General features: G+C 47.3%; 1 protein-coding gene across 1 annotated transcript in view; it reads right to left on the reverse strand.

The window, feature by feature from the left end:
* Positions 1 to 682: 682 nt before the first annotated feature.
* Positions 683 to 13,832, reverse strand: part of LOC306779970 (solute carrier family 12 member 9) — a 44,417-nt gene continuing 31,267 nt past the window's right edge. Inside the window, exons 10-13 of the mRNA XM_079272105.1 lie at positions 9,415 to 9,607; positions 4,749 to 4,923; positions 2,903 to 3,049; positions 683 to 1,761 (exon numbers count right to left, since the gene is read on the reverse strand). Coding sequence (XP_079128231.1) covers positions 788 to 1,761; positions 2,903 to 3,049; positions 4,749 to 4,923; positions 9,415 to 9,607 — 1,489 coding nt within the window. The 3' untranslated portion in view covers positions 683 to 787. The remainder of the gene's footprint in view (positions 1,762 to 2,902; positions 3,050 to 4,748; positions 4,924 to 9,414; positions 9,608 to 13,832) is intronic.

The following is a 13,832-nucleotide window of genomic DNA, read 5'->3' on the forward strand; positions in this document are numbered from 1 at the left end:
ATATTACAATGAACTCAGGCTCTTCATCATTGAGGCTGGCGTCACGAGTGAGTAAAAACGATTCTAAAGCACCTGAAATACACGACGTGTATAATCACCGTTGTTGGCACTGTAAACATGTTTAAGGACTTTTGTGCAGAGCTTGCAGTTTGCTACAGGAAGAAAGAAAAGTGCATTTGGGGAAAAATAGAAGCAAAAAGGAACGTCTTCCTGAGATCCCACATGAAATCATGTTTGGAGTGAAACGTCTTGAGACTTCTACAGCAGCACCGTCGTTGCTATTGTATTGCCCAAAGCTCAGAAAATGGTAAAAGCAGACGACTGCTCCGAGGTGTAGCGCAGTCCAACTTTCTGTCAACGATGGAACGCGTCCAAACTTCAGCTCTCTAACTAGCGAGGCACTTCTCTTTTTGATCTGGAGGCAAAACAACTCATGAGAGGAACAAAAGGGGGATACTTCATATTCAGGTTCGGAATGTATCGGGAATTAGAACGCCGTCTCCATCGCAGACACGGACGAGGGAGCAACTGTCGGAGGAAATTTACTTCTGTGGGTGTGAACGTTTGATACTGCAGGTCCTACATGTCTGAAACACTGTGAACTTCACTGACACACATTCAATCAGCCTGATCACTCTGATTGTTTTATGATTTTAGTGAAGGCTGAACTTCAGAAGTTTGATGGTAACACCAGTCGGTGGTCCACAAACCTTCAGCCAGATCCTCCCGCTGACTCTTCAGAGGTCGGTGGTCCACAAACCTTCAGCCAGATCCTCCCGCTGACTCTTCAGAGGTCGGTGGTGATGACGGGCGTGACCCCGTGGATGAGCAGCGTGGGCCCCAGGTCCCGAGTCAGCAGCTCCAGCTGGTCTAAGTAGCTGGTGTAGCGGCGGGTGTCAGCCGGCGGGCGGGGCAAGTACAGGAACCGCACGGCGGGAGCGGGCCGGGCCGAGTCCAGGATCAGCTTGTTGACGGCTGACAGGTAGTTGTCCGAGATGCGCGTGGCGTTGCTCGGGAAGCTGTTGACGTAGTCGTCGTCGTTCTCCTCCTCGTGCTCGTCCACTCTCTGCTTCTCCTCCTCGTCGGTGGTGGTGTTGTTGTCAGGGGATTGCGGCGGCGGCGGCGGTTTCTTGCCGCACTCGCCCTGGCGCTGCCAGTGGAGCGCCACCTGCTGGTCCCAGGGCACCGAGTACACCTGAGCTTTGATCCGCAGCTCCTTCAGCAGCTGGCCCAGCTTCTCCTCCGAGCCCCTCACGCTCCGTCCTTCCTCCACGCACAGGAAGAGGCGGAGCGTGGCCCGGCGCCACGCCCTCACCATGTTGAGGATGCACGCCAGCTGCAGCAGGAACAGCGAGCAGGTGTCCACGTAGCTGCAGCTGTCCGGGCGCAGCAGGTTGACGGGCCACACGTCCACGTACACGGCAGAGGAGGAGGAGGGTGGCGAGAGGACCCGGGCTCGGTCGAAGCCGTCGAAGTATCGGGCGAGCACCACGTTCTTCAGCATCTTAATGGCGTCGGCGATGATCGCTACGTACTCTCGGGGTCCCAGGACCTTCCCGTCTCCGAACTCGCCACAATCCTGCCGGTCGCTGGACCCCCGCAGGGAGGAGAAGAGGAAGAGAGGGGGCTGCGGATCGGGCTCCTGCAGGCAGTCCGAGGGATCTGTGGACTGAGCGGTGGAGAGAGACGGGTCAATCAGCTTGTCCTTTGGAAGACAGTCGTCATAGAAACCCAGGACGAGGATGTTGGGACGCATCCCGCCTGAAGAGAGGGGAAGGAGGAGAACAAACAACGTGAGGGGAAAGAATGAGAACATTTAGAGCAAACAGTCTTTTATCGTTTGCATTTATTTCTTGATTTGTATCGAGGTTCTATCAGATGAAGTGGAAGTAAGAGATGTCTTTAACATGTTGAGTCTTTTGAAATGCCTTCGCATGGCAACGCTGAAGGTTGAACGTATTTAAGGACATAATATTGTACCTGAAGTTTCAGGCACTGAAAGCAATTGAAGTGGTTGAATTACTGACGGAAGTTTGACCGGCAGTGCAAATTAAAACCCTGAGAGGATGTGTAGTTTCAGGTGAACGAAGATAAAGTGTCAGTGTACGAAGATACTGTAAGAAATGTAAGTGGCACTTTAATTAAAATGCAGTTAGAATGAAAGTGCCAAATGAGAGTTTAAGTGTAAGCACTTCATTTAAGTCGAGCTATAATGGAAGCGCTGAAAGAAACTAAAGAGGCACTTCAAACAGCATCACTGAAAGAAGTTAAACTCTACGTTAGAATGGAAGTGAACGACAGCTGATCAGCTGAAAGCAACTGAAGTGGCGGTTAAAATCGAAGTGCTGAAAGGAGTTGAACTTTAAGTGTAAGCACTGAATGGAGTTAAAGTGTGAGTTTCATTGTAAGCAATAGAATAAATTGAAGTGGCAGCTGAAACAAAATGATTAATGTCGGTTAGAAGAGAGGCGATGATAGTTTAAATTCCAGTGTAAGTACTGAATGAAGTTGAAGTGTCAGCACTAAAGGAAATTGAAGTGGCAGCTGAAACCAAATGACTGATGTAAGTTAAAATGGAGGTGACGATAGTTTCAGTTGAAGAGTAAAGACTGAATGAAGTTGAAGTGGAAGTTGCAGTGACAAGACTTCTTTTTTTCCAGTTAAACCAAAAGTAAAATTCCTGCCTGACATTACAACAACAAAACAATGTAACCAGTTATTGTAGAATGTTTCTAAAGTTAAACACCGATGTCAACATTACAATTTGAAAAATCACATAAAATACTTTCCATAGTGGCTTTAATTAAAATGAGTATGAATCAGCTTTCAGATATCAGTGTCAGCTTTCCAATGTCCTTCTTGGCCAACTGGGACATTTGGTGGTGATGACGGTGACACTGACCTAGTCCAGAGATGAAGAGCAGATGCTGGACCCCGTGACGCACAGAATCGGCCAACGTCAAGTTGACAAACGACTTGATGTTTAGATGGTCCACCAGCGACAACCAGGAGTCGTACTGGGACTGCAGGGGGTCCGATGGTAAAGTGTCTGGGAGGGTGGACAAAACAACAACAGAAGAGCTATGAGGCGGGAGATGAAGCTGACGGCTCATTAGAAGTCTTTGGGGCTTCAGAGAACACAAGACAAGTCAATGGAGAGAGCGGAGGAGTCGGCGTGACAGAGCTGGAGTCAGAGGAACACAGCGTGACCGAGGAAGACAAGAGGCAACGAGAGAGGAAGATGCAAGCACAGATGACAGCGTGGACGGAATGTGAGGCAGAGAGGAAGATACAGGGAAGCACAGAGAGGCAGCCAGGTGATCAATCACCCCCCCCCCCAGCATCAATATGCATGAAGAGAGCAACCCAGAGGCCACATCTAGAGTCTCGTACACAATCCCAGTGATCGTTTGAGCTGTGTTCAGATCTCTACAGACTCCTGAGTCCTGTTTGAATTCAGCTTTAATTCAAACAGCTGCAAGACAACTTGAAACCCATTTGAAGTACTCGGGAGTCCTCAACAACAAAGTCCTCTTCACTGTAGTTATGTGATGAATCACTCCTTCATATTTCTCAGGACCGAGTGCATCATCAGCACTCAAGGGCTCTTCAGTGACTCATGAACATATCACTTCTTCACTGAGAAACACTCGAGAGGATTTGGATTCTGAAGACCCCGTTCAGGGCCAGTCCCCCCGTCTGCCATCAACACATCATGAAACCCACCAACAAAAATGCTCAAAAGACAAAGAAAACAATCAGTGACCCTCGCTCCTTTGAAACTCTCGTGTGCCTCTGCAGAAAGCAGAAAGGAGACGCCTCCGGAGGATTGTGTGTGCGATTACTTCCTCCCTAAAACAGGAACCGCAGCAGACGAGCCGCTGTCACGGAGGAAGGTCTGGAATGCTAAAACGGTCCATGAAAGGATGCTCACCGTGACACAGGAAGGCTTTCTGCTAATTCATACACTTACGTATTTTAAAAAGAGCTCACGGATATTTTTGAGCCGATCCTTAATGAAAAACACTTTAGCAAAGTGGCGGTATTACTACAGCGAGAGCAGTACAACAAGCTGCTGTTCAAAATTCAGCAGCAGCGTCGACAGGCAAGTCAAACAAGCTTTTAGTTTTTGTCATTGCCGCCTCTAAATATCATAATAATGGTAAATTATCCAAAAAAACCGACGTCCCATCACCATCGCTGATTTGTTTTGCTCATAATCAATAGTCGCCGTGTCACGCTGAGCCGGATTAGATGATGAAACGGTGCAGAAGGAAACTTTCAAGTGCTCCTGATGATCTGATGCCGTCACACCGGAAAACTTTGAGGAGTCAACACTGTGTGGTTTCCTGGTTGTTCGCAGGAGACGGGAACAGATTCATGAGCGAGAGTCCGCTCCATCGGGACCGTTGGGTGTTCAAAGGTGACGATTCGACATTCACAGCATTAACAGATCAACTTCTATCTGAGACAGTGGAGAAATGTTCAGCAGAGAGCGAAGTCACTCCTCCTCCGCTGGTGCTTTGGATGTTTTACCCTCTCAGGTTAGCTCTGCCTGCACTGTTACCGTTGTTTGCGCTGTTAGCACCGTTAGCTCCGTTAGCTGCTAGCCGCCGGCTCAGTCATTGCCACGTTGGAAGCCGTACGGAGGCAATCCCTCGATCGTAGATGTGCTCTGAATTCCGTGTCGAGGTATTTTAAAGTGAATATAGTACAACGGCAAAGCCGAATACAATCAGTGTCCTTACTGAGATCTCCGAGCTGGACGTGTCCCAACACGTAGAGGCCGCTCTTCTTGATGTCGTTGATGAATTTGATGAGGCCCACACTGCTGCGAGGGTTGGAGACCATCAGCAGGACCTGAGGCCTCCAGAACTTCACGTGGTCCTTCCTCACGTCCAGCATCAGCAGGTACTTGCGGACCTATAGGGGACGAGAGAATCGGGATGAGGGTTATTGATGAGAAGTGTGTTTATTTTCAACCCAGTGGTCCAAACCAGATCCAGAGTCAGGCTCAGAACTTAATCCCACTTTATTTACATGAAACTAACAACGAGACATGTTGTTCTGCAGGTGATGTAACTTTCACACACATTTAGTTTTTGGTTGCAAAAACAAGAAGTCTGGTTGTATAGAAGTCTGTGAGGAAATGACTCTACTTCTCTCTTGATTTATTACCTCAGTAAACATTGTAAACATGAGTTTATGTCTCAATCTCTAGTTTCAAGTCTTCTTCAATACAGCATGATGTTCATTTAGTACATGATGGTCCATTTAGAGTCACACAGACCATAAAGCAGGGGATGCTTTAGGGCGGGGCTACACGGTGATTGACAGGTCTCTACCACGGCATCAGTCAGCATTGATGCACTAAAAGACCCTCTAAAGCAGGTTCCAAACCTTTTCATGTCAAGCCCCCCTTTGATGATGTAGGAACATTGTAATGACGGTGGGTTTCCAAGTGTTTTTTTCAATTTAGTGGGCTTCATACTGTCTCTTGTTGGCCGACCATCGTGCTTCTAAAGCCCAGCGATAGACATGCCTCGTTATATTTTCTTGCTTTTACCTGTTTTTGTGCCCAAATATGCTAATTGTTGCCTCCAAAAAGCTAAAATGGCGACAACCAAATTGGCAAACTTAAGGCTTTAAAATACATAGTCCACAGAACAATGGGTGACGGAATGGTGACGAGGTCCACTTCTTTGATACGCTCTGTGGTTAGAACCAACTTTGAACTTCAGCATTTAGTTTGGATTTGAAAATCTACAATTCCATCACGACTTCGTCTGATAATGTGATATGATTATAAGCTTCAAACAGCTACGAGATGGAACTTGATTGTTTTCTCAACTGAAGACAATCATCACAATGAACATTATTATCATGTAGATTTCTACATGTTGCTGATCGTCCGGTCTTATTTTCTCCCTCATACATTTGTTTTTCTCGTGTTATTTCACTAAACCGTGTCCCAATATTTATGTGATTTAGAATCAGCCCAGATTTGCATCCCCCCCAATGTATTTGGGATTAAAGGCAAATGCGAAAAAAAAACAAATCCCCAAAAGCTCCCACGAGACGGATCTGTCCGCGTCAGAGGTGTGGACGGGATCTGAGTGATTTCAATTACTTGAACGAGCTGCCAACAAATTCAAATCAGCAAATGAGTTGCAAAGATGTAAAGAAGTAGAATGGCACAAACTCTGCTACAGCCTCACATAGCTTATGGTGACTGATGTCAGCAGATGTAGATGCAGATGTATATGCATGTGCACATGTGTCAATCAAACTGTTATTGGTAAAATAAGTAGACCCAGCTGTGGTTGGTTGCCTCTGAGTGAATGCTTGGATGCTGGTGCGTATTGCTTTGTATTGCGACGCACACTGTACCACCATTACCATTAGCATTCCTGATGAGGGGCCATCGAGGTACCATTGAGGAAATGTAACAAAGTGGAACCAAACATTAGATCTAAACCTACAGTCTACTGGGAATGATCAACTCTCACTTCATGCCCTCATTGGAACTAATGAGCAGCTAGCTCAGGGACGACATGTCCGCCGTGTGAAAGCTGCTGCCAACACTGTCAACACTATTCTGTGTTTTCATGGCTCATACGCTCTCTCGAGGCGCTTAAAGTGCGCTTGGATTTGCTCTGCTTCTTTGGAGTTTAAAGAGTAACCGCTTGTTTGGGGCGCTCTAGTAAAGCAAACGCACTCGGAACAAGGCAGGGATCGTTCCACTGGTCAGAACTACAGCTGGCATTCTACTGGTCGGGATATTTTGCACGAAATAATCAGAGAACAGAGGAGAAATCTGAGAGCAGCCATTCCTCGAGTAAAGCGCAGGACATCTGTGCAGGCATCAGCATATCAGGGTGCAAGCATACAGTTTGGGCAGAAGCAGAAGAAATCCAAGTGCAAGCAGGTGCTTTGAGTGCAACGGCAGGACCGCGCTCTTGAATAAAGACAGGAACTAAAACTCTACTGCCGTCAACCAATCGCATCAGAATCAGAGCAGATGGGGCGGGTGGGAGGAAGTGGAGCCCAAAGCACAAGCCAATTAAAGACGTGGGCCTCTTCTGGCTGAGAGAATCAGCCCTGAAATGGAAGAGCGTCATTTGAGAACGACTAAAAATACTTCAACATGACTTTCATTTGAAAACTCTTTGAGGTCGCGTGTGACAGACTCGAGGTAATGACACTCTTCTTGTGTTTCAGCTCCACTTAGGGATTGTATTTCTGAAAAGAACCAGAAATAATGTGAGTCGCGACAGCGGCAGCCTGAAGCTGTGTGAGTCTACGCAGCCATCAATCAGAGACACGAAGATGCAGCAGTATTACCGTCATAATCACCACGCCTGTTTTCATGCTCCCGTCCGGTAATTGTCAAAAACAAGAACGAACAAAAACACCGAGGCCCCAGAGGCGAAGTCCAACTGCCTCCACTCATCCAATCATCCGTCTCTCTTTATCTCTCCGTTTCCCTGTCTTGTCATCCATCAGGCGATCATCATTTCTCTGTCGCTTCAGTCTCATCCATCACTTAGTGTCTCAATCACTCATCCCCTCTTCCTGCTTATATCGCTCCCTCCCATGATACCATCAGCGGTTCTTGCCTCACTGTCTTATTCTTCACTCTCTTTCTGCTCCTAAACACCGTCTTCAGCCGCCTGTTATCTCCCAGTGTGTGTTGTTGTTGTTGTTTGTTGCGAGCTGTTGTTGTCTACCGTCCCTGCTTCAATGTCACCCAGTTGGCGTCCTGCCACCCGTGGCCACCGGATGGAGGGTGCATGTGTGAGATATGAACATGCACACGCTTCTTCTCCTGTTCGGTCTATTAGTGGAATCGTTTAAATCGGACTGGGCTCCTTGCCAGGGGCTTTCAAGAAAGGAGGCACATTTGGAAAATTAGTAAGAAATGTGTTAAGACATGCATTTAAAGCCCTGCTTATTGGCAATAACCATCTGCTCATCATGAATGCTTACATTGTTTGTTCAGCGTAATTAACAAATGCCAAACAAACAACTTTAAATGCTGTAATGTGATGATGAATACAACATGCTACGGGTGACTCCAAGTGGCTTAGAGCCATGGACAGATTATAAGACGATGGGCCTCTGGACACAGTCTTATGAAGGGAGTAAGACACCCAGACTGCAAGAGACACAAAACAATAAAGCGTTGTGTTGTCTCCGACCATGTTGCACGCAAACGCTGTGCTTCAGGGGCCCCTGGGCCTGACTCAGCAGACTTTACATGGACGGGTTTAAAACCTCGAGTTCTTGTTTTTTTGCACACAGAAGTGAGAAAAGAGGGTGGAGCTAAGTACAACCGTCCGCTGAACAACACAATCAAAATATTTGAATTATCCTTTATGAAAAGGTTGTAAGACGAAAACACGAACAACTCCAAGAGTGGACAACGCCGTGGTAGAGACCTGTCAATCACAGTAAGCCCCGCCCTAAAGCATCCCCTGCTTTATGGTCTGTGTGACTCTAAATGGACCATAATGTACTAAATGAACATCATGCTGTATTGAAGAAGACTTGAAACTAGAGATTGAGACATAAACTCATGTTTACAATGTTTACTGAGGGAATAAATCAAGAGAGAAGTAGAGTCATTTTCTATAGACTGCTATACAACCAGAGGAGTCGCCCCCTGGTGGACACTAGAGAGAATGAATTTCAGAATAAGAATCTAAAGTAAAGTATTGATCCCAACATGGAAATAAGTAAGAAAACGAGCTGCAACATGCACAGTCGGCGCACTTGCACACGCGTTCTCTTCGTCTTGGGCTGAGAGACGGAGGACGAGATGAAGGGAAGGAGGGAAAAGAGGACGAGGAGGAAAAAGCTCAATAAGTTAAGTGGTTGTAATAATGTTCTGCCTCCCGACGAGCTGCTGGCAAACCCAGCCCACCCTCGCCTTGGCAACGGGCCCTTCCTGGCAGCCGTGCCCCCCCTCCCCCCCCTCTCCTCTCCTTGAGAGCAACAGGCTCGCCAGATAGAGGACACGGAGAGCAGGATGATGTAAAGCTGTGTGTGTGTGTGTGTGTGTGTGTGTCAGGGTAATAAATGTAGAGCTCTGCTGAGGGGAGAGACGCTGATGTGTGTGTGTGTGTGTGTGTGTGTCTGGAAGACCTGATATAAATGTGATAGATAGCTGCTGTTGGAATGACAAGGCAGTGATGTGTGTGTGTATGCGGGAGAGTGTTTGTCTGCTAAATGCAAAGTGTTTGGCTGAGAGAGAGAGACAGGCAGCAGAGATGTGTGTGTGTGTGTGTGTGTGTGTAAACGGGATAGAACGACAGCTTGGCAGAGGTTTGAGCTCTTGTAAAGCGGCGGGAGGATGAGATTTCAGCCGCTCTCGTAACGAGATGGAGAGCGCGGGCGTCTCGTGCGTCAGACCTGGTGGAAGATGAGCGCCTGGCTGATGTAGCCCCAGCTGGAGGTGGGGCTGAGGTAGTGAATCAGCAGCAGCAGCAGCAGCATGAAGGCGATGCTGGCCGAGGCGTAGATGGCGTTGATGAGGAACATCATGATGGCGCAGCCCACGATGCCCAGCGCGCAGGTGTGCCAGGTGAAGTAACGGAAGGTGGGCCTGAGAGAGGGGGGGGGGGGGGGGGGGAGAAGGGAGGCAAAGGTCACGGTGGGAGCAATGCACCTTTATTTACATTTTAAATCTCAGATACATTCAAGCATTACTCCGCCCGCTACGTATCACGTAGATGGACATGCACCTTCGTTATCACTGTGGTTCGATGAATTGACTTTTCGATCCTTTCTTTAGGACTGGAGTTGTGTTCATCTTAGGATTTCATGAGGGCTCAAAAGACGTAACGATATAACTACACTGCATAGGTTGCTCTGGAATCTGATACAAAAGACACAAACCGGTTTGAGCTAATTTGAGTCGCCGCTGGGTGAAGTTCAGATCTCGGCGGGCAGCGCCCCAAAGATAATTGGTTTCGGAGCGCAGTGGTGCCGACGTCCCGTTGTGTCTGAAAGGGTCTTCAGAGAGAGAGAGACGGAGTAAGAGAAAGAAATACTCAAGCAGAACCAATGAAATGAATGAGAACTGGTGACTTTATATTTAAAGATCCTCCCTGTTTTGGGGATCTGCGAAACTAATAAAATTCCCATCAGCCTGTTTTTTAAAGTGCTAATTAGCTCATGCTAGCACGCTAACACGCTTAACTAAGACGGTGAACATGGAAAACGCTGCTCAGCATGTTAGCATCGTTATTATGAGCACATTAGCATGCTGAGGTCAGCATTCAGCTCAAAACACAGCCAGTGCAAAGCGGCAGGTCTCAGGATGGACCCCCCCCCCCCTGATCATATCGATCGGGGGGGGGGGGGGGATTAATAAAGCAGTCCCACCACCGAGCCGATCTCCAAGACGTTTGCTCAGGAAGTCATCGTGTCGTCTGGATGTTGCAGCACGATGTGAACGAAGTGCTCCATAAACCTGCAGCCAGATGGTGTTTTTTGTTGTTCAGTGGACAGAAAGAAAAAGTTTGGTGAAGCCGTTTACACGATGGCTTCCACACGGTCATAACTCTCATAACTCTGCGATATCGCACACTGAAGACGGTCCCAACTTATCTCACAGCGTGACGCAGCAGCACGATGCAGCTCAAGAATAAAACACACGGATCTATAGACGAGTGCTGCATTCATGAACTCGCTGTTGATTTCATGGATTTGCGATCACGTGGAATGAATTCATTGGGTATGTTTTTGCTGCCGTCTTTCTTTATGTTGCGTTCATTCTTTGTCTTTTAGTTTAACTTTAGTTGTTGACCTCACTCTCATTCTTTTACTTCTGATACACTTTATATCCGTTATTCTATTGCTCATGTGTTTGTACTTTTTTGTTGTTCTTCTGCTGCTTTAACTTTTAAAAAGTAAGAAAATATAAAATAGTCATTTCATGAGAGTGAGTGAGCCATATGGAAAATGGACTTTCACCAACAGGGAGGGAATCTTTTAAAACTAATTTGTGTGGGATTCACTGGTGTGTCAGCGTCACATGACGGAGTGAATCCCCCACACGGGGACAGGAAACCCTTTAAGACTCCTGATACCTGTTGTTCATTTAGAGGAAGGGAACGTCTTCCAGCATCGTGATCCTGTAGAAACACACATCTGGTGAAGCTCACGGTGTTCTGTTTACGTTGAGTCTGCCGGAGTCTTCAGCTCATCTTTATTTATCTGAATGCTAATTCCTGTTTCCTGCATAGCTAAACAAACATTCTGTTGTGGGGCGGCTGAGTCTCAGAGGTCGGCTGTTCGATCCCCGGCTGCTACCGTCCGCCCGTCTGTCCCACTGTCCACGAGCGGGAAGCTGAACTCCAAGAAGTTGCGTCCCTGATCATGATTCATGTTTATTGTAATGAAGTTCAAGATCATGTGTCAGTGTTGCCTCTCCTCTGCTTACTACGAATAACTACTTTATTCAAACAGCACCTTTAAAAACAGAGTTTACAAAGAGCTTCGACACACAAAGCAAAGCACGACTCGCTTAGCTTCTCACCGGGTTCATTTCTGGTTTTTAAAACCCGACAGTCTATCTGGTGTCGTCGTGCCGTACTCATTAACAGTACATGGCAGCTGACGTCATGCATGCAAATAGACAGTGTGCAGACCCTCGACTATGATTAGGAGACGTTTCTACAATTAAGTGGTTGCATCGGTGAGATAAACAAATAATACCTTACTGACACGATATGGTCTTGCCATTGGTTTGTCTTAAAAGGTCAGATTTAAACGGAAAGTAATGTCTGAATCTCAAAGTCAACTCTAATTACTTCAACTCTAATTCTCCACACACACACACACACACACACACACACTGTCCTGACGTGTGACTGCACTGCAGGATTAAAGTAAATGAGGAGTGGATGCCGGGAGAGGAGCAATAACACAGAATGAATGAAATGAAAGCGCTGGAGGATAATAAGCTGCCTCTGCAGACTGCTGTGCACCTCTCGGTGCTCGAGTGCTTGAACTCGTAGAACAATGAGTTGTATTCACACATGTACCCGTCAAAATAAAGCGCGTGCCGTCGGAGGACGGAAAGCGCGCTGGTATTGTATTTTTGGAGGATCACGTAATTGACCCCAATTTCCCCGCAGTAGCTGCAGCGGCGCAGACAAACAGCTGCAATTACAGCACGCAGCTCCAACGACCTCCTCGGAGAGATGAACAGGTTTCAGACTCTTTAAAGGCAACCGGCAGCAGCAGCAGCAGCAGCAGGAGAGCGTGAAGGTATCGGGAGCACCGCGGGGGGGCACACATTAAATAGAGAAACAGAGGGATCCGCAGACGGAGAGTCATTAGCGATCCTATCGGTCAACTTTCTCCTCATTGATTGCGGCAGGTCTCAGGTTGAAGACTTTAAAGTGAAGACTTTTAAAGAACAAAGACGATATTTCACACTGATGTTCGAGAGAGCGTCCCGTGGAACTGAGACGGTGAATCCAAAGTTATTCTGAGTCGTTCATATTCCTGAGCAGAGGAACCACATCAGGGATGGATTCTTAAAGGCAGGCATCAACATTTGAGCGTTGTTAACTTTCAATATCAAAACAGCCGTTATTCATTAAAATAAATAGAAAGTCAGATCATCAGTCACACAGAGAGTCCATACACATCATGAGGTCCAGCTTTCTGTGTGCATGCGATTGACTCCTGATAATAATCCTCTCGATTTGATCATCATGGTCCCCAGAGGATGAAGCATACTTCCGTTAACTGGTAGCAAAAAACCAAGATGGCGACGGCCAAAACACCAAACTCGAGGCACAAACCAATCGGTGACGTCACGGCGACTACGTCCACCTCTTATATACAGTCTATGGTCTCACCTATTAAATCACCATCACAATATCAGTGATATTTCCCCTCGTGTCCCTTTGGCAGCATCACAGCGGCAGATTTCTGGCTTTTCTGGCTTAAAACATTCAACTCTGCCATTTGGTGAGTTGATCCGACTATTTTAAAGCACATACATTCCAGACCAAAAGCAGAAATGATTCTTGTCAAGGTTGAAACAGCATTTAGACCACGTGGACCCTTCACGCCACTCTAAGTCACACTAATGCAGTCAGCCAGGTGAGCTCTTTAAGTCAGAGTCTGAACCGGAGGAGGAGCATCCTCCCACAGTGAGGCGATGATGAAAGACATCGGCGTGTTGAAACTTGGTGGGAAGCTTCGTCACACTGTAAGTGGATGACTACACCACCACCCAGCCCACTGCTGCTGCTCTGACCCGACCGTCTTCAAACTTTGCTTTTATTTCTTCTCGACTTTGATCACTTAGCCCCCGCGGTGCCCGCCGTCCTCTCGTCCTCTCAGCTCCTCTGCGTCCCGTCGGAGAGCAGGTGTAATTAGGATAAAAGCTCGCCCACCCATCTCTTCTGTCTCCGAGGTCCCTCTATCACCCCACCCCCCCCTCTCTTGCTCTCCAGCGGCTGATGTCACTTCGCTGACACAGCGGAAAAAGCACCCGTGAAATATTCGCCGCCAATCAAGTCCTAAGAGACATTAAAACGAAACGGAGAGCGATGAAGACGGAGAGAGAGGAGACCCGGCCTGAAGCCAAAAGACACGTCATTAATAGAGGGGAAGTGGGGACACACACACACACACACACACACACACTCAGATGGAGGGGGGGGGGGTTCCAGGTTCTTTAAGTGGGAGGTCAGTGTGTGTGTCCACACACGCTGCTTTAGCTTTTTAATGATTGCAACAGTGAATAAAGACAACATAATCAATGTTCTCTGTCGAGAAAACACGATGCAATGACAGCTGATATT

Source organism: Melanostigma gelatinosum, assembly GCF_949748355.1.
Source record: "Melanostigma gelatinosum genome assembly, chromosome: 7".
Classification (NCBI taxonomy): domain Eukaryota; kingdom Metazoa; phylum Chordata; class Actinopteri; order Perciformes; family Zoarcidae; genus Melanostigma; species Melanostigma gelatinosum.